This window comes from Megalobrama amblycephala, linkage group LG3 (genome assembly GCF_018812025.1).
Source record: "Megalobrama amblycephala isolate DHTTF-2021 linkage group LG3, ASM1881202v1, whole genome shotgun sequence".
Classification (NCBI taxonomy): Eukaryota; Metazoa; Chordata; class Actinopteri; order Cypriniformes; family Xenocyprididae; genus Megalobrama; species Megalobrama amblycephala.
The window spans coordinates 4,949,480-4,976,388 of NC_063046.1; the positions used below are offsets into that span (position 1 = coordinate 4,949,480).

At 38.7% G+C, this 26,909-nt stretch overlaps 1 protein-coding gene across 1 annotated transcript in view; it reads left to right on the top strand.

Moving 5' to 3' along the window:
* The window catches only part of LOC125264334, a 57,411-nt gene that overhangs the window by 547 nt on the left and 29,955 nt on the right, over positions 1 to 26,909 (top strand). Inside the window, exon 2 of the mRNA XM_048183580.1 lies at positions 13,264 to 13,617. Within this exon, the coding sequence (XP_048039537.1) occupies positions 13,264 to 13,617 (354 nt within the window). The remainder of the gene's footprint in view (positions 1 to 13,263; positions 13,618 to 26,909) is intronic.

Below are 26,909 nucleotides of genomic sequence, written 5' to 3' on the forward strand. Positions count from 1 at the left end.
GTCCATATTTGGTTTCTGATGGAAGTCTTTGTGGTGAGTTGTGAAATGGGGATAGAAAGTGTCCCTAATTTGTGCATATTTAGGGCAGGATGTTAGAAAGTGCAGTTCTGTTTCCACTTCATTCTCTGTGCAGTGGGGACACAGCCGCTCCTCCTGTGGTAGCCAGGTCTGTCTGTGTCTGCCTGTCTCTATGATGAGATTGTGTTCACTGAGTCTGTACATGCTCAGGACTTTTCTCATTTTAGGGTCACTCACTGTACTGAGGTATCCTGCCAATTCATATTCTCTGTTTAGGGCCAAATAGCATTACCAATTTACTTTGTAGGGCTGTTGCGTCTGTCCAATGTTTTAGGTATTTTTCTTTTTGTGTTTTAATTATTTGGTTTGGTCTGGCAAAATTTTTATTTTCAGTCAGACATGTTGTTGTTTGTGTAGTCAACTCTAAGACCAATTGGCCGAGGGCGTTTCTTCCTGGTGTCAGCTCTTGGTAGTTCAGGGCTTTGTGATGGAGGGTCTGTTTATCACTATTTTTTAGGTGGGTATGGAATTTAATGGCCCTTTTTTGAATTGTGATTATAAGTGGGTATAATCCTAATTCTGCTCTGCAGGCATTATTTGGGGTTTTGTGCGCTGTACTCTGAGCAAAACTTTGCATAGTTCATTCTGCAGAGTCTCTATTGGGTGTTTGTCCCATTTAGTGAACTCTTGGTTTGTGAGTGGGACCCCACACTTCACTCCCGTAGAGCGCGATGGGCTCTATTACTGATTTGATTATTTTTATCCAGATTCTGATTGGGATGTCAATTTTAATATTTCTCTTAATAGCGTAAAAAGCTCTCCGTGCCTTGTCTTTCAGGTCGTTAACAGCTTTATTAAAGTTCCCTGTGTTACTAATATTTATGCCAAGGTAAGTGTAGTTTTGCGTGTGCTCAAGGAGCATGTTGTCTAATTTAAAACTATGATGTTGGTCTTGGCAGCTGGGTCTTTTTCGGTAAAATCATTATTTTTGTCTTTTTGGGGTTAACTGATAGGGCCCATGACTGACAGAAGCTGTGCAGGAGGTCTAGATGCTGCTGTAGACCCTCTTTAGTGGGAGACAGCAGCACCAGATCATCAGCAAACAGGAGACATTTGACTTCAGTGTCTAGTAGAGTAAGACCAGGTGCTGCAGACTGATCCAGAGCCCTCACTAACTCATTTATGTATATATTGAACAGTGCAGGACTTAAGCTACAGCCCTGTCTCACTCCACGACACTGAGGGAGGAATTCTGTGTGTTTGTTACCAATTTTAACAGCAAATTTGTTGTTTGTGTACATTGATTTGATGATGTCATATGTTTTTCCTCCGATACCGCACTGGATTAATTGAAGAAAAAGACCTTCATGCCAAATGGAGTCGAAAGCTTTTTTGAAGTCAACAAAGCATGAGAAAATTTTGCTTTTGTTTTGGTTTATTTGCTTATCAATTAAGGTATGGAGAGTGTATATATGATCTGATGTGCGATATTTTGGTTGGAAGCCAATTTGACACTTGCTTAGGACATTTCTGTCTCTGAGAAAATTAGTTAGTCTGCTGTTTAGGATGTTGCAAGTTTACCTAGGTTGCTGTTTACACATATGCCACGGTAGTTATTAGGGTCAAATCTGTCTCCGTTTTTATGGATTGGGGTAATTAGGTCTTTGTTCCAAATGTTGGGGAATATACCTGAACTAAGGATGATATTGAAGAGCTTGAGGATGGCTAATTTGAATTTGTGGTCTGTATATTTTATCATTTCATTTAGGATGCCATCGACACCACAGGCTTTTTGGGTTTTCAGGGTTTGTATTTTGTCTAATAGTTCAGCTAGTGTAATTGGATAGTCTAAGGGGTTCTGGTAGTCTTTGATGGTCGACTCTAAAACCCTTAGTTTTTCGTGCATTGCATTTTGTTCCCGATTGTTGTCTATATTACTAAAAAGGTTGGAGAAGTGGCTTATCCAAACATCTCCATTCTGGATGGCTGCTCTTGATGGTGCGATTTGTTTAGTGTGTTCCAATGTTTCCAGAAGTGGTTGGATTCCAAGGATTCTTCAATTTCTCTGAGTTGACTTTTTGTGTTTTGTTCTTTTTTCTTTCTTAAAGTATTCCTATAAGTTTTTCATGATAGAGATGACGGATGTTCTCATTGTCAGCATCTCTGTGTTTCTGGTTTGATAGAATTCTTACTTCTTTCCTAAGTCTTTTTTGCAGTCATTGTCAAACCATTTCTCAGTGGCATGTGGTCTTTTTGCTTTTCTTTTTGTGTTTTTTAAGTTTGATAATGTTGCTGAGATCTCAAATATTCTGTTCAGCTTGTCTACTGCTAGGTTTGTACCTTCACTGTTATGCAGGAAAGGAATGGCAAGGAATTGATCTAACAGAACTTGAATATTTGGTTGACTAATTGTACTTATATATGTGTCATTACTGTTTTGTTTCCATCTATACATGTTTCTAAGTGAGTGAAGCTTGGTTTGTTTAGATGCTTCTTGGTTGGGCATTGCTCTGGTTAAGTAGAGGGTTATTTTACTGTGGTCTGATAGTGGGTTTAGTCGGCTGACTGTGAACGCTCTTAGGGAGTTTGGGTTAAGGTCTGTAAGAAAATAGTCGACTGTACTGCTACCAAAAGGTGAGCTGTAGGTGTATCTACCGTAGGAATCTCCTCTTAGTCTCCCATTGACTATGTACATACCTAGTGTGCGACACAGATGAAGAAGTTGTGTTCCGCTTTTGTTTGTTGTTTTATCATAGTTGTGTCTTTGTGTGTGTATAGGTGGGGGGAGGACATCACCTCCAGGCAGGTGTTTGTCCCCCTGAGAGTTAAGTGTGTCCAGTTCTTCGCCTGTTCTGGCATTTAGGTCTCCACAAACCAGTACACATCCCTGTGACTGGAAGTAATTAATGTCTTCTTCAAGAATGGAGAAACTATCTTCATTAAAATAGGGAGACTCTGATGGAAGGGATATAAGTGGCACATAGGAAGATATTTTTCTCTGTTGCAGTGACTGTCCTATTAATTTCTAACCATGTATAGAATTGTCCTGTTTTAGCTACTTTGATGGCATGGACAAGATTTGATCTGTACCAAATAAGCATGCCTCCTGAGTCTCTTCCTTGTGTCACTCCAGGCAGTTTAATGGATGGGATGATGAGTTCTCTGTAGTCTTTGGGGCAGCCGGTGGGTCCATCTCTGCTCCATGTCTCTTGCAGGATGATGATGTCTGAATTATTTATTTCTGAGTTGAAATCTGTGTTTTTGCTTTTGAGGCCAAAGGTAGAGGATCTCAGGCCTTGAATGTTCCAACATGATATTATAAATGCTTTGTTGTCCATAGGGTCTTAGTTTTGTTATGTTTTGACCTATGACAGTAGGTGTGAGCAGATGAGGTTGAGCATCTGACGGATGTCTCTGAGCTCTGATGTTGTGGCTTGTACTGGTCCTGTTGTTGGTTTTCTGCTCACTATCTGAGCATAGCTGTGGCTGCTGGGGGCCTGCTGTGTATGAGGGGGATAGGGGTAGGCAGGAGTGGCTTTGGTCTGGCCTGATGCACTGAATGTGTGGATGTGAGGGCTGGGAGAAGATGCTCAGGTGCTGGTTGGGATGGTCTTAGCATGTGAGAGTGCTGTTGTTGTGACGGAAGTCTTCCGGATGTTCTTTCTGGGGATACACTGTACTTTCTTACAGGTCTGGGTGGAGGTTGTTGGACTCTGTTGCTCCTGGAGGTGCTGTTGCGGTTCCGATTCAGGGCCACATCTTTTAGGGTCCTGGCGAAGACAGGAACAGCTGTTTTGTATAGATGGACATGGTCGTAGAGGCATGTGAAGTCCAGGGTGGGGTGGTGTGCCAGGTGCACATTGGGTTTAAGTGCACAGGTACGGGAGAGGTTGGCGTTTACCCGCTGGATAGTGTCAGGGTGGAAGTCTTTTCGGGGCAGCAGTGTGGAGATGGTCATTTTAGCGCGTGTGGGAAGGTGGTTGAGGCCTTTTCAATCACTGTTTGTAATGATGTAGCCACCCTCTCCTGTTGGGTTCTCAGGTCGTTTGTGCCAGTGTGGATTATTATATGGCTTGGGGATCCCAGTTTGTCCACACTTAGCGATTTGAGTGTGCTCTGAGTGTTCGGACACCAGAGTTTGATCACTCTGTGTTTGGGAAAGAGCTTCTTTTCATCAATAAATTTACCATTTGAATCAATTAAAAGAGCGACTTCTGGTTTTAGTGTTCCTTCTGTTGGTGTGGAGGGGTCGTCTGAGTGTGATGTGAGGGAAGTGTCTGATGGCTTGCTTAGTTGGGGACACTTGACATTTGACTTGACATTTGATATTCAACAGTATTCTTGACATTTATTCAACAGTGCTTTGATCTGCCTGCATTGACACTATTATTTAAGAAGCTGCTGTGCAGCAAAATTATGTACCAGCTATCAATGTAAAGCTGCTTTGACACAATCTGCATTGTAAAAAGCGCTATATAAATAAAGGTGACTTGACTTGACTTGACTTGATGGGAGAGGAGGATTCTGGCTGTGCTGAAAATCTGTTGTTTGGGAGCTGTGATCAGGGTGAAGGGTGTCCTGCTCCACCGGTTCCTCTGATGAGCTGAACTCGCTGTGCTGTGCTCCTCTGTCCTGCCTCAGTTCTCTTATTTCCATCCTCGTTGCTGTTTGTTGTGCCCTGTGTATCTCAGTCTGTTGTAAGAACAGTGTTTCCAGTGTCTCCAGCTGGGCCCTCAGCCCCTCTCTCTCCTGCTGGAGTTCCTTCACTTCAGTCTGCAGTGTAGACAGCTCTCTCCTGAGGCTGTCCTTTTCTCTGTGCTTGGCTGTGGGGCTGTTGCTGGTCTGGTCTGTTGTCTGAACTTTTTGCAAGGAAAAGATCATCTCCTTGAGCTGTACCATTTCTCCTTCTAGCTCTGTGAACCTCTCCCTCATGTCAGTGCAATAGCAGTGTGAATGGGGATCTTTGGTCTGGGTTATGTTTGAAGGGTCTCTCTGTTCTGTCTGGTCCTCATCTGTGTGGATGGTGTGGGAGACTGACTCCTCAGGAGTGATTAGTTGGTCGCTGCCCACATGGAAAGAACCTATATGTGGATATATGCGCATATATGAAACCTATATGCAGTGTATATGTACATATATGCTGCATATATGCACATATATGATAATATATATGCTGCATATATGCGCATATATACTGCATATATGCTATATATATGCTGCATATATGCGTATATATACTGCATATATGTGTATATATGCCACATATAGGCAAAATTGAGGTGCATATATGTGCATATACAGGAAATATAGGTCTCCTGTATTGCTTCTTCATATCCATATATATGCCCTATACATACAAGATATGTCTTCTATATAGCTAATGGCAGGATCTGGTCATTTTGTAGCTCATATCTCATTTTTGACTGTCATACATGATGCCTAGCTCATATTTTCTATTATCAAGGCAAAAACTAAGAATTAACGAAAAAAATTATGCAAGAACTTATGTATGTGCGAATGTAGCAGTTATGTATTTAGACAATTATTTTGTGATTCCACTTGCCATGACCATATTTGGGGTTTCCTGCCGCCATGCTGACTTGGGGTGTTGACGCACTTTGCTGCTTCCCAGTCTGCATGAGACATCACAGCGGTAGGTCGCACAAAGTTTTTGCGGTGATTCAATTAAGGCCATGTTTCATGTAACAGCTGAATTCACATGATATATTTGTATGATTGTAATCCAAAACCCCTCTGTGATGTACATTCAGATGTTTCGTTGATTATTTTTCTTTACTTAAGTTACTTTTAATATCTCTCTTTCTCAGCGTTGTGCGTTGCTGCCGCATGCTGTTTGTATGCTGCACAAATCCTCATATATTGCCATTTGTGTTATACAGAATAAAGTGAGGACCTGATGGCAAGATTTTTCGCAGTCTGTCTTTGATTACGACACAACGCAGAAAACACACCGCTACACGAACACGTGAAATTGGTCCCACATGGAAAAAACCTATATAAACATATATGTTTCAATATAGGTTTTGATATAGGTTTTTAATATATGTGACATATATAAAATTGGCCGTTTTCCTATATTATGTGTGCATATATGTACATATATGTACATATAATATAGGAAAACGGCCAATTTTATATATGTCACATATATGTAAAACCTATATCAAAACCTATATTGAAACATATATGTTTATATAGGTTTTTTCCATGTGGGTGGTTATGGTCTCTTTCTGTGCTCTGTCTTTGATGCAGAGGAAGTCTTGTTCGAAGAGCCCATTGATGCTCTTTACCACCACTATACCCGTTGTTTTGTAAATATTAACGTTGGTGGTAGTTGTGTCTTCCTCGTTTCTTATTTTTAGCTGGAAACCCCCACAGATGCCTTTTCTTTCAGCAGAGGGGTAGTGTGTAATGATGGCCTTGTGTCATGCATAGGGCTTGTTGGTGTAGAATATCAGGTTACTTATGCTGCCATCTTTGTGTAGGTCTGCAAAAAGTGTTTCTGGGTTGTCAGTCAGTCTTTTGTTTTTGTAGACTTTCCGTGCTGTTTCATTTGTGACATCTTTGGGATAGTGCAGTGCGATGACCTCCACATATGGGTGTTGTTTAGGCCTAACGCTCTGGTTGGAGGCTTCAGAACTCTTCTGAGGGCAGAAGGGGCGGGGCCAAGATGATGCACTGGCCATAGTTGATTTAGAATGTAAACAGAATCAACTGAAATAACTGCCAGTTTTTTTTGTTTGTTTATTTTCTCTCAGTGAAGATAATAATAATAAAAATTATAAATAAGCCAAAATATGACTTTTCACTGATTTTGTGAAGATGAAAAAATAAAATTCCTCTAAACTTTCTCCAAAATTCCTGTTATGTCCAAAATGTCTTTCTGTGCTGTTCTTTCAAGCAAATATCCAATGAGAGAAATATAGCACTGTCTTTTCAAATGCCTTTACCTCTCTTTTCCTGAAAGTTTTCTTCTTAGTTGTTGTTGTTGTTTGTTGCTAAGTTATCCTTTCAAACATGAATATCCTTTCTGCAGAGGGTTGTCCTGTGATTATCTCCTCTTGATTTTTCCTCAGATGCAGGTGACAGTAAAAAAAACAAAAACAAAAAAAAACTGTTCTAATTCAACAAAAGCTTTGTCTAGATATTGTCTAGATGTTGTTTTATGTTAAATCTTCTATTTTCTCAAGTTTATTGGCAAAATTTTCTAATTTTTCTTGCAATTTATCTGGAGCTCCACTCAAGTGTGACCATCTCTCATGGAACTCTCTCTATCTCTCTCTCAAAACTATACAATTTCTATTTTTTTTTTTTTTTAATTCAAACAATATTTGGGGTTCAACTTTAACCCAGCTAACAGATTTGTTATATTCAGTGTTGGTTCAGTCCATTTTTTTTTTTTATGTTAGAGGAACGTGTATAAAAGGTATGATGTTCCTCAAACATTCTTTCAACTTAATTTTGATGAACAAATCAAAATTCTAAAGTTGATTTGTAAAATTCCAAGAACATAAAAATGTCAAGTTTACATAATGTTAATAGAATGTTATTTAAAGGTTATTATGATTATTATTCAAACACCTTCTGTGAACAAACACTGAAAGAAAGAGAATTAAGAACACAAACTACAACTTTCTTCAGCCACAGCCTTAGATGAACTGAAGATAAAAGACATTAAATCTCTGAAGATCTGATTAAACAACTCCACAAACAGCATTACCAGCTTCACTTATTATTAACAGATTGACTTTATTTCTGTCAGACAACTACAGCAGTTCTTATTGAGAATTAACAGAAGTTTAGATATTGATGTTTGGTTGAAAATATTTAGTTTGAAGTCACCATCAGCGTTTGCTTTAGTTGAGCTCTTGATCCTTGACTTTTGGTAAATTACTTTTTTCAGCAATTGCAGGTGTTTCCAGGAAAAAAATAATTTTAATGTCAGCTAATACAGCTATTGTCATATGGAGGTGTGTCAACCCACTGTTTACAAGACTGAAAGTTGTATCTCTGTCAATGATTCATGAACAGATTACTTGTGAAGTGTGAAAGCAAAAGCTTGACTTGATAAACTGGTTTGTCTCAAGGTAAAGTTTGCAGCAAAAAGTTAACACCAATCGTGAAGCTGTCAGTGAGCTAACAGAGTAAACTGCTTAAATGAAGTTCCAACATAGGTTCGGAAGGAGACTAAATATTCAGTCCTGTGTCAATCATCATTACGAGCATATATAAGCAGCACTGCACAATCCCATCAACAATTTTCTCCTGTTTTTGGCTCCTCCCGTCCTTCCTTACGATCCATGCACCAACTTGAAGAACTCCAGCACTTTATCTCAAGACAAAGAATGCTCCGCAGAATCCTCTTCCGTCGTCATAACAAGCCCAGAAATCTCTAACTTCGGTTGCCCTTCTGCACATAGCAAGGGAGATTGAGGGTCCTCCTGCAAATTTGCCCAGGTGCTACCATTGAACCCCTCCCTGCTATGCGTCCGCATTGAGACTGTGAATCATTCTGCAAAGCAATTGGTTCAATTGAGTCCAAGTTTCGAAAAGCTTCCTTTCTCCAATCACTTCTGCCTATTCTATGCTGTATTATAATGTTTGACAAAGACTGACGCAGTAAAATGTCAAAAGCTGTGACATGAAGAAGGAAACTTCTACCTTTGTAATGGACGTAGGCGCAATAGCAACTGATGCTAGAGGCTGCGGTCTTTAGTGTCCTTATTAGAGTGCCCACCTCCCATGCTGAGCGGGATCGAATGAAGGGCCGGGTAAATTTGGTGTCGTGACTCGTGACCCAGATGGGAGTGAGGTTTGGGGGGGCGAGTGTAACGGAGGTAAGAGCTGTGCATGTAAAAGTCCCTGGCCAGAAAAGGTGTGCTAGCAGCTGCGGTCTTTAGCTTTTTTTTTGAATCCCGCTTGGAGTGGGGCGAGTAGAACCGGTGACATCTTCATTATCATTACCTGATAACTCCCCCAATACATTACTGTATATAATTGATGATACTGATAGAATTCTTTTGAAATCAAACTAATTCTACTTCTATTCTGCTTCAGCATGACTACATCTGTTCTCACACTAGCCTTTTCAATTAAACCTTATAACTTCACTGCTGCACCAGTCGTTTTTTTCCCTCCACTCGCCATGGTTGTTCTTCTTCCATCACGATAACTCCACCACAGTATATTGCATCAACAAAGAATCTAGTTCTGCCAAAATAATGCCATTCCTCAGACAGCTAATATAGATCCTGTTTTCAATCAGTTCATAATTAAAACAGAACAAAACATTTTACTTGAATATAACTTGAAAATAACTTGAACCAATGAAAAAAAAATAACTTGCCCTAAACAATATTTTCTGTCTATGAAAACTATTTTATAAAACCTGGCACAAAATATATTTTTCTTGTTGAAGAAAGTCAATTAATTTAATTTTATTTTTTAACTAAGCAAAATATTTAATCAAAACAAAATTTCTCATTTAAAGGTGCCCTAGAATTAAAAATTGAATTTACCTTGGCATAGTTGAATAACAAGAGTTCAGTACATGGAAATGACATACAGTGAGTCTCAAACTCCATTGTTTCCTCCTTCTTATATAAATCTCATTTGATTAAAGGTGCCATCGAACGTTTTTTTACAAGATGTAATATAACTCTTAGGTGTCCCCTGAATGTGTCTGTGAAGTTTCAGCGCAAAATACCCCATAGATTTTTTTTAATTAATTTTTTTAACTGCCTATTTTGGGGCAAAATTAGAAATGCACCGATTCAGGGTTGCGGCCCCTTAAAATGCTCACGCTCCCCGCCCACGGAGCTCGCGCTTGCCTTAAACAGCATAAACAAAGTTTACACAGCTAATATAACCCTCAAAATGGATCTTTACAAAGTGTTCGTCATGCGTACTGCATGCATGCGTCAGATTTTGTGAGTATTGTATACTGTTATATTGTTTACATTTGATTCTGAATGAGTTTGATAGTAGCTAGGCTGCAGCTAACGGGCTAAAGCTAACATTACACACTGTTGGAGAGATTTATAAAGAATGAAGTTGTGTTTATGAATTATACAGACTGCAAGTGTTTAAAAATGAAAATAGTGACGGCTCTTGTCTCTGTGAATACAGTAAGAAACGATGGTAACTTTAACCACATTTAACAGTACATTAGCAACATGCTAACGAAACATTTAGAAAGACAATTTACAAATATCACTAAAAATATCATGTTATCATGAATCATGTCAGTTATTATTGCTCCATCTGCCATTTTTCGCTATTGTCCTTGCTTGGTTACCTAGTCTGATGATTCATCTGTGCACAGATCCAGACATTAATACTGGCTTGTGTAATCCCTTAAACATGGGCTGGCATATGTAAATATTGGGGCCATATATTAATGATCCCGACTGTTACGTAACAGTCTGTGTTATGTTGAGATTCGCCTGTTCTTCTGAGGTCTTTTAAACAAATGAGATTTATATAAGAAGGAGGAAACAATGGAGTTTGAGACTCACTGTGTGTCATTTCCATGTACTGAACTCTTGTTATTTAACTATGCCAAGATAAATTCAATTTTTAATTCTAGGGCACCTTTAAAACACCTCCGAAGAACAGGCGAATCTCAACATAACACCGACTGTTACACAACAGTCGGAATCATTAATATGTACGCCCCCAATATTTGCATATGTCAGCTCATGTTCAAGGCATTAGACAAGGGCAGCCAGTATTAACGTCTGGAGCAGCACAGCTGAATCATCAGACTAGGTAAGCAAGCAAGAACAATAGCGAAAAATGGCAGATGGAGCGATAATAACTGACATGATCCATGATATCATGATATTTTTAGTGATATTTGTAAATTGTCTTTCTAAATGTTTCATTAGCATGTTGCTAATGTACTGTTAAATGCAGTTAAAGTTACCATCGTTTCTTACTGTATTCACGGAGACAAGAGCCGTCGCTATTTTCATTTTTAAACACTTGCAGTCTGTATAATTCATAAACACAACTTCATTCTTTATAAATCTCTCCAACAGTGTGTAATGTTAGCTTTAGCCACGGAGCATAGCCTCAAACTCATTCAGAATCAAATGTAAACATCCAAATAAATACCATACTTACGCGATTAGACATGCTGCATGACGAACACTTTGTAAAGATCCATTTTGAGGGTTATATTAGCTGTGTGAACTTTGTTTATGCTGTTTAAGGCAGTCGCGAGCTCCGGGGGCGGAGAGCACGAGAATTTAAAGGGGCCGCACAGCCTGAATCGGTGCATAGTTAATGATGCCCCAAAATAGGCAGTTAAAAAAAAAAAATCTATGGGGTATTTTGAGCTGAAACTTCACAGACACATTCAGGGGACACCTTAGACTTATATTACATCTTTTAAAAAGACGTTCTACGGCACCTTTAAGAAATATGTATTAAATATTATTTGCTTTATTCAGTCAAATGGATATAGATTTAAATGAACAATTATTTCTCATTTTTAAAAATACAAGTTAATAAAAATTATTTGTTTAAAGGTGCCCTAGAACCCTTTTCACAAGATGTAATATAAGTCTAAGGTGTCCTCTGAATGTGTCTGCGAGCCTTTCAGAGAAACTCCTTTGCCCATGAGCGCGGAAAGACCATGGGAAAGACAGGTTCGGCCCCCCCCAACCCGGAAAGCAGTTTGGTCCCCCTCACTTTGAAAATGTCTCCTGCGCCCCTGATTGTTGATATCAAGAATTCATATCCCGGGAATGATTAAAAGTCAATACGGCTTCCCTATTGCCATTACCAGAATATAAATTGCTGATATCAAGAATTCTAGTTTTTACTAGTGGAAATGTAATTCTTGATATCAAGAATTAGCATTTTAACTAGTGACAATTGAATTGTTGATATAAAGAATTCATATCTTTAGATGTGAATAAAAGTAAAAACGGCTTGCCATACAAGCTGACTTCACACTCTGTTCTTCGGCTAGTTGTCATGGCAACTGAATAAATAAAAATCTTGCCTGGTAAAAATGTATTAATCAAATGCAAGTCAGACAGAAAAGGATAATAAAGGGCATTGTTATATATTTTTTTTTATTAAAATGTAACAAAAGCATTTATTATAAATGTGTGCAATCTACCAGCATTGTCTTTGCGATCGACTAGTATATCGCGATTGACCTATTAGGCACCCCTGTTGGCATTGTGGTTCTCTCTCCAGACACGCTACATTAAAGGGTTAGTTCACCCAAAAATGAAAATTCTGTCATTAATTACTCACCCTCGTGCCGTTCCACACCCGTAAGACCTTCGTTCATCTTCAGAACACAAATTAAGATATTTTTGTTGAAATCCGATGGCTCCATGAGGCCTGCATAGCATAGGGAGCAATGACATTTCCTCTCTCAAGATCCATTAATGTACTAAAAACATATTTAAATCGGTTCATGTGAGTACAGTGGTTCAGTATTAATATTATAAAGTGACGAAAATATTTTTGGTGCACCAAAAAAACAAAAACAAAATAAAGTGGCAAAGCCAACATATTGATATTCTACTTAAACATCCTATTATTTTTCTTCTGAGACTAAATTTTCTGACTGCTGAGCTTTAATTCTACAAGCCCCAAACTGTCCACAGACCTGGGTCCTGGTCTCTAGTTAGTTGCTATATCTTTTTTTTTTTTTTTTTTTTTTTTAGAAAGATCAGAGTTACAGTTTTTGAATAATAATTTATCTAAGTTCATATTTTTCCCATAGATTCCCATTCATTTAATTAAATTGAGCCTCCAGAGGAGCAGATCAGCCCAATAGAGGGCGCGCCAACATAAGAAATCATTGGCTCATGCATTCACTTTCGGTTTCGTCAGTTCGTCATGTTCACTGGCATGGAGCAGAGCAAGTGATTGTAATTCGTTCCACTGAATTTTAATGGCATACAATTAACAGGCTACTTAATACAGCAACTAAATATAGAGCACCACAATTAAATGCACAGCAAATGTAAATACAACAATCATCAGGCTCTCAGTGACCTTGTGTGAGCAACTAAAACTTAACTGAAACAACAACAACAACAACAACAAAACATTCAAAGTCTTGCCTTATAGCGACACCCACTGGTTGCACATAAATACTTTTGCATCTTAGTAATAATGCTCTCTGTTTGTATGTGTTCTGTTTGTATGTAGCTTGGACTGCAAAACAAACTTTGTTTTATTTCTCTGTCTCAGGGTTGGTTGTACACGGTCCCTCTGGTCCTCTGGTTGTTCCTTTGGGATCTTCAGTGGTTTTTCCCTGTTACGTTGATGAAGTTCTCTTACTAATGGAGGGTCTGGAGGTGGAATGGAAAAGAACAGACTCAGAGACTCTGGTTCATCTGTATCAAGATGGAGAGAGTCGACCAGAAGCCCAGCAGCAGGAGTATCATGATAGAGCTCATTTCTTTACTGATCAGATTCAACATGGAAACTTCTCTCTCCGTCTGGACAATCTGAGAGCTGAAGATGAGGGAAAATACACATGTAAAGTTTACAGTCAACAGGATTCTGGACAGACTGAGGTTCAAATAAAAGTAGATAATGTCGGTGAGTACTGATCACATGAGTTCATTGGAGTCATTTTTCTTTTCCTTTTTTAAAAAATCTGTTTATGCACTATTACAATATTAACAGGACACAGATACAGGAGAATTGTGAAAAAAATATATAATAAAAATAAATAAATAAATAAATAAATAAATAAATAAAAAACTAAACTTGAGTGTAATTTAAACAAACGAAATAAAACAAAAAATAAAATAAAAAAAACTCAGTTCATATTGTAATACAAAGAATGTCAAGCATAATGTCTTGAGAATATATGTTGAAGCATTAAAGGTGCCCTAGAACCCTTTTTCCCAAGGTGTAATATAAGTCTTAGGTGTCCCCTGAATGTGTCTGTGAAGTTTCAGCTCAAAATACCCCATAGATTTTTTTTTATTAATTTTTTTAACAGTAAGTGTGGTATTTATTTGGATGTTTACATTTGATTCTGAATGAGTTTGAGGCTATGCTCCGTGGCTAAAGCTAACATTACACACTGTTGGAGAAATTTATAAAGAATGAAGTTGTGTTTATGAATTATACAGACTGCAAGTGTTTAAAAAATGAAAATAGTGACGGCTCTCTTGTCTCTGTGAATACAGTAAGAAACGATGGTAACTTTAATCACATTTAACAGTACATTAGCAACATGCTAACAAAGCTTTTAGAAAGACAGTTTACAAATATCATGATATCATGGATCATGTCAGTTATTATTGCTCCATCTGCCATTTTTCGCTATTGTCCTTGCTTGCTTACCTGCATAAAGTCTGTTGATTCGGCTTTGCTGCTCCAGACATTAATACTGGCTTGTTTAATGCCTTGAACATGGGCTGGCATATGCAAAAGTTGGGGGCGTATGATCCCGACTGTTGCATCACAGTCAGTGTTATGTTGAGATTTGCCTGTTCTTCAGAGGTCTTTTAAACAAATGAGATTTATATAAGGAGGAGGAAACAATGGTGTTTGAGACTCACTGTATGTCATTTCCATGTACTGAACTCTTGTTATTTAACTATGCTGAGGTAAATTCAATTTTCAGTTATAGGGCACCTTTAAAGTTTAGACATTTCACCCATTTATCAAGTGTATGCACATACATCCACAAACAAAACCTTACAGCTATAATGTTCTTGTCTTTATTCCACTCAAGGCTGGTGTATGAATTAACACATTTTTATTTCTCCAGTACTCTCCCTGCACTTCACATATGCATTTTAACAAACTTAACTTCCTTCTTCGTTGTCTCCCCCAAAACCCTTAACTATGTTTCTGCCCTCTAGTGTCTATAATTATCATAACATTAAACATTACAACAGCTATAAAGTATATACTGACACTACAGGTGCAGGTCAAATAATTAGAATATCATCAAAATGTTGATTTATTTGACTAATTCCATTCAAAAAGTGAAACTTGTATATTATATTCATTCATTACACACAGACTGATATATTTCAAATGTTTATTTCTTTTAATTTTGATGATTATAACCGACAACTGAGGAAAATCCCAAATTCAGTGTCTCAGAAAATTAGAATATTAATTAAGACCAAAACAAAGAAAGGATTTTTAGAAATCTTGGCCAACTGAAAAGTATGAACTTGAAAAGTATGAGCATGTACAGCACTCAATACTTATTTGGGGCTCCTTTTACCTGAATTACTTCAGCAATGCGGCGTGGCATGGAGTCGATCAGTCTGTGGCACTGCTCAGGTGTTATGAGAGCCCAGGTTGCTCTGATAGTGGCCTTCAGCTCATATGCATTGTTGGGTCTGGCATATCGCATCTTCCTCTTCACAATACCCCATAGATTTTCTATGAGGTTAAGGTCAGGCGAGTTTGCTGGCCAATTAAGTACAGGGATACCATGGTCCTTAAACCAGGTCCTGGTAGCTTTGGCACTGTATGCAGGTGCCAAGTCCTGATGGAAAATGAAATCTGCATCTCCATAAAGTTGGTCAGCAGCAGGAAGCATGAAGTGCTCTAAAACTTCCTGGTATACGGCTGCGTTGACCTTGGACCTCAGAAAACACAGTGGACCAACACCAGCAGATGACATGGCACCCCAAACCATCACTGACTGTGGAAACTTTACATTGGACCTCAAGCAATGAGGATTGTGTGCCTCTCCTCTCTTCCTCCAGACTCTGGGACCCTGATTTCCAAAGGAAATGCAAAATTTACTTTCATCAGAGAACATAACTTTGGACCACTCAGCAGCAGTCCAGCCCTTTTTGTCTTTAGCCCAGGCGAGACGCTTCTGACGCTGTCTGTTGTTCAAGAGTGGCTTGACACAAGGAATGCGACAGCTGAAACCCATGTCTTGCATACGTCTGTGCGTAGTGGTTCTTGAAGCACTGACTCCAGCTGCAGTCCACTCTTTCTGAATCTCCCCCACATTTTTGAATGGGTTTTGTTTCACAATCCTCTCCAGGGTGCGGTTATCCCTATTGCTTGTACACTTTTTTCTACCACATCTTTTCCTTCTCTTCGCCTCTCTATTAATGTGCTTGGACACAGTGCTCTGTGAACAGCCAGCCTCTTTTGCAATGACCTTTTGTGTCTTGCCCTCCTTGTGCAAGGTGTCAGTGGTCGTCTTTTGGACAACTGTCAAGTCAGCAGTCTTCCCCATGATAGTGTAGCCTACAGAACTAGACTGAGAGACCATTTAAAGGCCTTTGCAGGTGTTTTGAGTTAATTAGCTGATTAGAGTGTGGCACCAGGTGTCTTCAATATTGAACCTTTTCACAATATTCTAATTTTCTGAGATACTGAATTTGGGATTTTCCTTAGTTGTCAGTTATAATCATCAAAATTAAAAGAAATAAACATTTGAAATATATCAGTCTGTGTGTAATGAATGAATATAATATACAAGTTTCACTTTTTGAATGGAATTAGTGAAATAAATCAACTTTTTGATGATATTCTAATTATATGACCAGCACCTGTATATGTGTGTATATATATATATATATATATATATATATATATATATACCAGTGTTGCCTATTTTTTTTCCAAATGAATGAAGCTCATAACATCTCTCAGCCAGTCATCGAAAGATGGAGGGAATTTTTGTTTCCACAGCAGGAGAATCCACCGTCTAGCTAATAATGTTAAGGCATTAGACTTAGGGCAAAAGTCAAAGGCAAAGGCAAAAGTCATTAGTCAAAGGTCATTAGTCAAAGGTCATTAGTCAAAGGCAAAAGTCTTTGCAGTTTTTCCAGGCAAACAAGTGGCATTTGAAGGAAGTCCAAAAAGTGCAACCAAAAGGCAAGGCTTGATCTGTTTCTTTGTCACTAAAGAAAAACAATTAAAGATTGATTGCCAAAAAGAAGTTATGGATGGATATAACCAAAACATATGTAATTAATCCGAAGGGACCTGATGGCAACCTCACTTTTGTCCAGTAAATTTAATGAATACATTTTAATTGGATAAGACTATGATGTGCACACATAGAGGAGGTATGAACACAGGACAGCAACCATGCAGGACATGCAACCATGAGCCGCGCTCTTCCTAAATTACAGTAAAAGCACTCGACTTTAAGTCATGAGCGCCGATTTAAACCACCGAAACGCGTCCGATGCAGCCATTAAACGTTACCGATGCTCAAACGACATCTTGGACAAATGTGGCCCAGCTGTGTGAGCACAAGCGCTGCAGGTGTCTGTCAAGAAACAGAAGAGTGTACAGATGTATTCAGGGATTGTATTTGTTCAGTACAGTGTTGTTCAGTGCAAGATTTTAATGTTATTTAAGCTAACATAAAGTAAGGGAAAATACTTCCACTAGATGTTAAAAACTAATAATGTATGTAACAATGAGAGATTTTTATTTTTTTGGCAAAATAAAGTTGATATATAGCTCCAGTTTTTTTGTTTATTTCTGACCCCTCCACGCCACAAGTGTTGCTGGTTTTGTTCCTAAATTACTGATTTTTTATTCCATATATCTTGTTGGATGTGAGAAGTCGCACCAGACTATTTCAATAGTATTATATTAGTAATAGTATTATATAATTATATTACACTCTGTAACAATGAGAGAGACACTGCTGTTTACATTTAGTATGGTAAATAAGATATTTATAGTTTAGGTATAAAAATATTTTAGTAGGCCTAATGAAATTTGAAGTAAATGAGAAATAATGCAAAGGAAAGTAAATTTTCTGAAATGTTGCGCTTTCTTGCGCTTGAAGGATAATATGGCCCTCCTATGTGGTGTCAATCACAGAAACGGCCCCCCGACAATTTGAGTTTGAGACGCCTGCTATATGAGTATTCAAGTTAATCTAATATGCTTTTAACACAACATCTAGTCAACATCAGTGCTATTGCTATAATTTGGATGGTATAGTATCATGAGCCACAATTAAAGTCTTGTGAAACTCATGCCAGGCGTTATTGTTGTTGTTGTCGAGTTTCCGCACGCCGATTGCTTTGGGCCGGGCCTAGTCAAAGTCCAGGGCCGTTTTTTAGTTCCAGTCCATCCGTGGCGCTGAATGACAAAATGGGTTCAGAATTGGGACCAAATTTGTAACGTTTGCCGGACAATGGAATTACCCAATAGACAGTGCGAGATGGCAGTTAGAGGGCCACACAATAGTGCAGCAGACAAGGCAGGGGAACAGGAACCCTGTTCTATACTGACCCAGGACTGGACCAAATCACTGAGCCCAAAATGACTTTGAAACCAGAATAATGTAGAATGTATATGTGCTGCCAAGTAGTAAAATAAGAAATTAGGAAGGGCAAGCCTACCCTCAAGCTTTGGTTTCTGAAGTATTTCTCCATGAATTCTGGCTGGTCCTTTGTTCCAAATAAAAGATGAGATGTGTTAATTTAGAGTCTTAAAGAAAGATCTGGGTATAAAAATCGGGACACATTAAAAATAAATACAGAAATCTAGGTAAAACATTCATCTTCACTGAATTCACACATCCAAAGCAACTTTAAACATTGAAGTACTCATCGATAAATCAGAAATTGGAAAATTTATTGGATATAACTCACTTTTATTTATATTCAATTTATAATGAGATTTTATAAACAGCATCATCTTACCTAATTTCTCTCCTAAATATGTTTATAAAGTCCATAGAGTCTGATACAACACAGTACTTCAATGCCATGACCTATCAGGGTGTAGACTAGGCTCATGTATGGCTATTGCTCCAAGTGGAACATTGTCCAAAAATACTCTGTTATGTATCAACAGCAGCTACTTCGCTTGACTGTTTGGGTTTAACCACAGTGTCAAGGAATGTAGACACAGCATCAGGGCTGTCAAAGCTGTGCTAAAGCTCTGTTGAATATAAGGAGAAGTCTGCAGGGACACAGCATCCTGAATTTGACACCTGCTCCATGTAATTCTGCCTTGACTGATTTAAACTGATACTGTCGTTTCTTGAGTTCCGCGGAAAAATCAGGAAAGATCAAAATCTCGGATTCCTTGTAGCGCAACTCTCCAGGCTCGCGTGACATCTGTAAAAATTTTTCCCTGATTTGGAAACAAAGAAAGCATACAATCATGGGACTCGGTGGCGACAGATGTGCGTGCTTAATCTCCGGCGTCTAAGGTAGTAAAGTTCTGCGAAGAACAATGTGTTACTTTCTCTGCTTCAGCCATTCACAGCGAGGTGTAATAGCTCGTTAGTTCACATTCGGGCAATGATGAGAAGATCAAAGTTTACCAATACATGCAATTTTACTGATTCTTGCAGGGTAAAGTTGCCAGACTTACAGTTCACAATAATGCCGGGGTGGATCGACTTGAATGAACTAACAGAAAAGCAATGGAGAATCTTCCATAACATGACTGGTACAAAATACATTGGCACACATATTAACAAAGATATTACAATGGATTCACAGTGTAAATAGAAGGCAGAAATACATTCAACATAATGTCTACCCAAGTACCCATATTTCTCTTTTCTTTTTTTTCTCTATCTTTTTTTCAACAGTCCGTAGGAAGTTCTATTGCCAAAGCATACAATCCATTCAAGCAACTCCGCTCAGTGGAGGCACTGGCCAGCATTTCCCAACCCCACGTGATGGGGTAAACAGTCCATAAAGTAGAAGGATAGCATGGTGCTGGGAGGGGTTTAAGAGCTTTGTAAAGTGGTCCTTACTTGAGTAAATCAGTCCAAGCAAGACTAGTGAGGTAGTTGTGTGACAGGCTTCACTCTCCACTACTGGCCTGTAGAAGGAAAGAAGTTAAAGGTCCCGTTTTTCGTGTTTTTTTGAAGCTTTGATTGTGTTTATAGTGTGCAATATAACATGTGTTCATGTTTCGCGTGTAAAAAAACACAGTATTTTTCACATAATTTACTTATCTGTATACCGCTGTTTCCACTGTCATAAAAACGGGCTGATGACTTCCTTGTTCTATGAAGTCCCTCCTTCAGAAATACGTAACGAGTTCTGATTGTGCCAGCGGTTCCTGTGTTGTGATTCGACAGCAGTTTAGCGCATCTTGCCCGGAAAGGTCACGCCTCTTACCATAACGTGGAGATGCACGCGCTCAGTGTTATTGTAAACATGTCTTTAATTTTACCCTATCAATTTGAGCCGGAATCAGACCCGGTGATTGGACTGCGGGATGAAAATAACAGCGTTTCGACGACATGGCGACAAACACACTCTACAAACGCAACTCTTGTGTATTCCTGTGGGCGGAGGTTAGTCAAAAAACTGTTTTAGTGACGTCATTAAAGAAGGAAGTAGAGGGATGTAGTCCAAACTGGCCATTTGATGTAGGCGACTTCTGTGAAATAAAATATCTCGCTTGGCATTGAACTTTGAGCTTTAACATTTTACAGATTTTATTTATACTCTAACAACAACATTACACACTAACTAAAGTTTGAAACATGGGATCACAAAGAACGGGACCTTTAACAACAGCCATTGCATACAAATGAAATAAGTTCTTAATAAAATAAGTCTTAGTTAAATGTATACTGGCATGTTTTCTTAACAACAAAATCCACCCAGATTACAAAAGGAACACATATAAACAATACTTTCCACAGATGACATGCATCTTTTCTTTTTTTAACAATAGAACAATAACAAACTGTCAACAGAGTAGGGCTGGATGTCCCAAGATGGCTTCCGTGCCCTCAGCTACATCTGCCTCGAACTTGAATCATAACATCGACTTCCCCAAGGACTTTGACATTTAAAGGGCTTATTTCCTGCAGAGCATGTACAGTAGAGAGCTTGAGTGGGGGTCTTAAATCTGCCTTAATGGTCTCGTAGCAGTGTCTGGATAATTAAATCCCTTGTTTGTGGTGTACAAAACTAACTAGACTTAACCAAATTGAGAAAACAATCAAAACTAAAACTATTTTCATAGTATTTCATTTTCTCCATCAAGAATTTTTTCATGAAAACTTGTCAAAACTTGTTTAAGACATTCCTACTGTAATAGGTCTGTCAGAGGATGTTTAGTATGTGCGTTTGTTAAAAGTCATCAGTTTGCACAATTTCAACTTAATTTTTTAAAGAATTGATATTTTTATTTAGCCTACTTATATTTATTATAATTACATGTTTTATTTATAATAGACTGCTAAATTAATACTTATTATATTATACTTATTCTTGATTATTATTTTAAAAAATACTTCTGGCATACATTTAAATCGACGCAATGGTGTTTTTTATTTGTCGTGTCTGATTTAGATCTGTGTCTTAAACTGATACGTTTAAAGGTGAAGTATGTAAGTATGCAAATGCACCTTTTGCATGTCGTGCCTCCGTCGACTCAAACATCACAAAAACTCTTACGGTTGCTTGTGAAGGCACTTCTCAACAGGTAAATATGAGCTTCTCTCAATAAAAGGTCCAACATATTAGAAATACTTTTCACTCTGTTGCTATGTGTCATGAGCAAGTAAATAAGTAAACTAACACTGAGAACACAAGCGTCTTATTAGCTATAAACCATAGACTGTAAAAAAGATATATAAACCCATTCAACATCAGCCACATTTTTTTACATGACACACCACCCAGCATACCCAGTTAAAAAAGTCAGCGCTCGCCACTGATATACACATCTCAGGACCACTCCCTTTGACTCTGAGAACTGTAGAGGCAGGTTGGATTTCCGAAACCTGGGGTGGTGCTGGAGCTACACATTGTAGGTTAAGCCTAGGAGAAGGACAGTTCCGCCTCATGTGACTGATACCATGGCAGTTGTGACACACAATCTCTTCCCACTGGATTTTTCCCCTCTTGTGAAATTGTGGTGATCGTGGTTTAAACTCTGATTTTAAATGCTTCTGTCTGTGCTTAGGAGTTGACGACACTGAACTATTTTCATCATTTTCACTCTGTTCAGGGCATTCTCGCAGCACAACGGCTTTAGCTGTTTGTTCCGTTCTTGTAGCAGACTGCATGAGTTGTGTAACCCTAGCGGCTGTTTGACATATTGTTTCGTACCTGTGTGCAATCTCGTAGGCGCGGGTATGTGGGTGCTCCTCCAGCAACCGTTGCATGATCTCAGCATCTCCCATCATGTTAGTGAACACCTCCACACTGATTGAGTCCTGCTCCCTCTCAGAGCGATCTGTGTATACAATGGAAACTTTCTCATAAATATCATCTCTGAGCACATGGAGTAGCTCACCTGCCTTACGGAGCCTCTGCCTCAGCTCTATTCCAATGGCAGCAGCATGTTCAGATGATGGACCATATGCAGCTTCTTATTCCTCCACTATACGAGTATAATACCAGCGGCCTGACCTGGGATTTGTGGGATTACAAATTTAAGAATATGTTTAAGATATGTTGATACTACATCCTGACATAACATCACATGAAATATTAAGGTGAAGTACATTGTATTTCTGATTTTAAGGTAAAGATGATAATGTCAGATGAATGATTCTGTTAAGCAAAGTTTCCAGCAAGAGTTTTCTGCCAGTTCCTGTTCTCTTTATTGTATGTCTAATGAGTCTGATTACTGAGATTCTCACCTTTTGTCTTTACAGTGCGTTCCAAATTATTATGCAATTGACATATACCCACTGTAAATGTTTCTCTTTGTGAGGTTTGGTTAGTGGTGTCTAAAATGCATCTTTATGCATAACTGCCAGCCTGCATGGTGAGGTTCTCAAGACTCCAGAGACACCAGGAGCTTCAAATACCTGTTTGCTGCTCAACACTGGCTTTTTTATAGCTGCCCTTTTAATACAATTAATTTTTTTGACAGGAACTTTCCTCAATAAGCCTTTATCTGACCGAGTTCTGCTGTGCTCTAAATCACTCACAAATCTTATGATAATTTGATAATCTCCATTCAGTTTCACACATTATTAGTTGTTTTCATGCCTTTTGCACAATATTGCACCATTTCATGCTTTTCATCTTCAGAAAGATCTTTCTTCCTCCCCATATTGCATGAGAACTGTGACTTGGTTAATAATGTGGAACAACCTCTAAGTAGGGTTTCCATAGATCTGGCAAATTATTTTGTCTGAGATTGATACCAGTTATCTAAAAAGACATGGATAAATAAACAAACAAACATTTTCTTAGAAAAACTAAAATCTGAATGTTTATTGTACAGAAATCTTACTGATTTGTCTCATAATAATTTGGAGCGCAGTGTAATGGCTCTTGGAGCCCCTGTCCCATTTATGGAATAGTTATACTGATTGGATTAGCAGCTATGCATTGGAATGACACTGTTATGCTGATTAGATCAAGGATGAAGAAATGCCGGGAATGGGCTGATTTGTGCACTGCATTTGCATGCTTTGTTTAGATTGTCTTCACCTCTACTGTATGTATCCCTTCCCCCTTGAATGTATATAAACTACAATGTACACTGCCTAGACTTGGATGACTACAGCATTGAACAGTGCATTTCTCAATAAAGAGTAACTTCTGCTTGAAAGATATCCCAATGTCTCCTGGTCTCTGCTTCGACTAGGAAAAAGGTTCCTACAGGTTCTTGTGGATTACTGCACCCACTGCACCCACTAAACAGAACCTCATCTGCACAGTCATTGTTCTCTCAGACCAGTGATTAGCTCTAGCGCAATCCTCAAAGTGACTTAGAAATTCTCTCCATGAAGTGGAACCATCAAACTGACCTGGCTGTAAAGTAGGAATCCTTTCTCTGTGAACACCGTATTCCTCCCCGCTGTCCAACGATAGATCATAAAATGTCTGCCGTGACTTCCTTCCACGGTGGCTTGATCTAGTAAACTCAGGGAAACAACACTCATCATCATCATTTGCATACAGAGTTTTAGCTTCAGTCTCACGCTTGTCATGCTGAGCTATACGAGCATCACAGCGACAGGGCTGGTGATTCATTATGGGAGCACCTTGAAACATCCGTTTAACTGATAGCTCTCTGTACGTTAAGTGTGAGCAGTTCAAATTTGCAGGTGTACTCTGTACATAATTGATAATTGTACACATTGATACGCCGCGTATCAATTCTACTGTTGTGCATTAACTCATTTTCCACCCCACTTCTAAATGGATTAGTTTTTCTCACTGCTGTGATAAGAGCAGCTCATAGAAATATGTGGACTTGTTTACTGAAGCTGAGGCATCACACAGAGCAGAGCTGGGTTTAAATAGATTGTTATCAGGCCCGGTTCTAGGATTGTGTGACTGGGGGGGGCGTTTTGAAAACTTGGTGAGGCAGCATAATATGATTTATGATTCATAGGTTTATGATCCACCCACCCCCTACCCCCTTTTAACTACTAAACAGTTTCCTCCATTTTTCAGATTTTTTCAGATTAATAACAGCTTCAAATTTAATATTAATCACTGTGATTCTGAAATTGAAACAACAGTACATTTGTTTTTTGACTGTTTAGTTAGTACAACTGTTTAAATAGACTGTTTAGAGACTTTTGGTCTAACATACGAATGGCTTAAAATTACAATTAATTGCATAACTTTTGGTATAATAATGGAAGATATACACATTCAGTTTCTACTGAACAATATTTTCATTTTGGGAAAATGTTATATTCATGTTATATTAATTTACTGTAAGTTCCTTAAAACAAAGCCATTGTTTTCTGTTTTTCAGAAAGAGTTTTGGATTTACTCTAAATCTTTAAGAATGGTAAAATTTAAACAATTTTTGATCTCACTTATTTATTTATTTTTTAAATTATTGATATTTTGCAGAATCTGAAAGGTTGAATAGGCTACTATTCAACAAATAGCGCACTATGCTGACAGAATATTTTAGAGCTGAACATAACTGAGCAAAACTATTTTATATTTTACTAGAATAGTTACATCTATTTTTTTTTTTAGTTTTTAATTTATTCATTTTCGAGATTTTTCATGACTTGAAAATCGCTTTTTTAAAATTCCAAGCTAAATTTCCAAGTGTTCCATGATCGTGTAGCAATGTAGTAACGGTGTGTGCATGTTTAAATAGAGACGAGAGCGCATTTATGAAGGAGCTGCATGTCATCTGCTCATGTGATCTTCAATGGCCGTCTTGAGAAGTGATCAGATAAGTGCAAAAGTCTTGGAAAACTGCTTAGAAAAAGGATGTGGATGAAGACATGAATGCTTTTTACAAGTTGAAATCTTGCAATTATGGCAATTCTAGCATGGTGTGAGCACCTAAAGTGCTGAGAATGTCTGTGAGGGAGAACTGTAAAAGGATGCGCGCCAGAAAAATACAACTGCACAATGTTTCTAGTAATTCGCGTATGTAACTAATTTAGTGTTTATACATTTTTTACATTTTGTGTGCTATCACAAAAAAAACGAGTATCCTGGGGATGTTGGAGGGGCACAAGAGAAATCTGGGGGGGCATTGCCCCTCCTAGCCCCCTAGTCAGCAAATGAAAGAGATGTCCGTTTTTCTTCATTCTCAGTTAATATCATCGGATTCCACAGGTCACAGGTATTTACATGTGAGTGTTTAACGTTACTCACCATTCGCGCTCACTCCCGAGCTTCCCTCATTTTTGCTACCTCTGACAACGTCTGGTTCAGTTTAATAGCTTAAAATGTCCATATGACTCACCACATGCGACGAACAAATCCCGGACTGAGCCCCCAATGTTACTTTCTCTGCTTCGTCCATTCACAGTGAGATGTAACAGCTTGTTAGTTCGCGTTCGGGCAATGATGAGAGGAACTGTCACGTTCCCGTTCATTCCCGGACTACATTTCCCACAATCCTCCCTGGCAATCACCTGCACTCACTTCACCAATCAGTAATCACCACACCCGGCTGCAGCATATTATCTGGACTATTTAAACCATTCACACACTGACATACTTTGCGAGGTCTTGTTAACTTCTGTTACAATTCTGAGCGTTCTTGATTCTTGTTTTACTGCCTGTTTCTGATCTTGTCTGTTCCTCGTTTACGATACTCTGCCACCTGCCCCTTGGACCCTTTGCTCTGTTTTGGATTTACGTTTGTTATCTGCCAGCCCTGACCCATTGCCTGTTCCTCGACTACGATTCTGCCTGCTCTCTGCCATAACTGTTTGCTGTTGTTCCACCTTTGCCTGTTTGACTACGAACTCTGTTTAAATAAAGCTACAAATGGATCTTACCATGAGTCCCGCTTAGTTACAGGAACAAAGTTTACCAACACATGCAATTTTACTGATTCTTGCAGGGTAAAGTTGTCAGGGTTACAGTTCACAATAACACCCGGGTGGATCGACTTGAATGAACTAACAGAAAAGCAACGGAGAATCATCCTTTGCACAGCACAGCGAGGGCATATATTTTCATCACACGAGCATGCTTAATCTGAGCTACATTACCCATGAAGCATTTTGCTAAGGAACACCCGTAGATAGTGGTCTTAAAAGCGGTATCTCTTATTTCCCCTCTCCCCCATGAACTGAGAGGGTTTGGACGTTTTAACATTCTCTCTAATATATGAAGATTTTTCATACACTAGCGGTTTTCCAGATCATCTGCCTTACTTTTTAATTCCTCGTTATCTCTTTCCAGGGACTGACATTTGCGCTCTAAAATGTCGAGCCTTTTGTCCAAGCTGTTCATCGAAGCTTCAATGTCTTTAATTTTGGAGCCATGACTGGAAATAATGGCTTGAAGGGTAGCTGTAGAGGCGCGTATTTCAGCAAGAAACTCAGTACTTAGCGACACTTTCCTCACAAATTGTTATGGTAAGCATCTCTTTTAAAAGAGCTGGCGTTAACCCTGAAACAGCCACGGCCATGTTGCTGGTGTTGTGCTGAATTTTGACTCCCTGACAAATTATTACCCCCCTCGTTGAAGTCGCTATCTGAT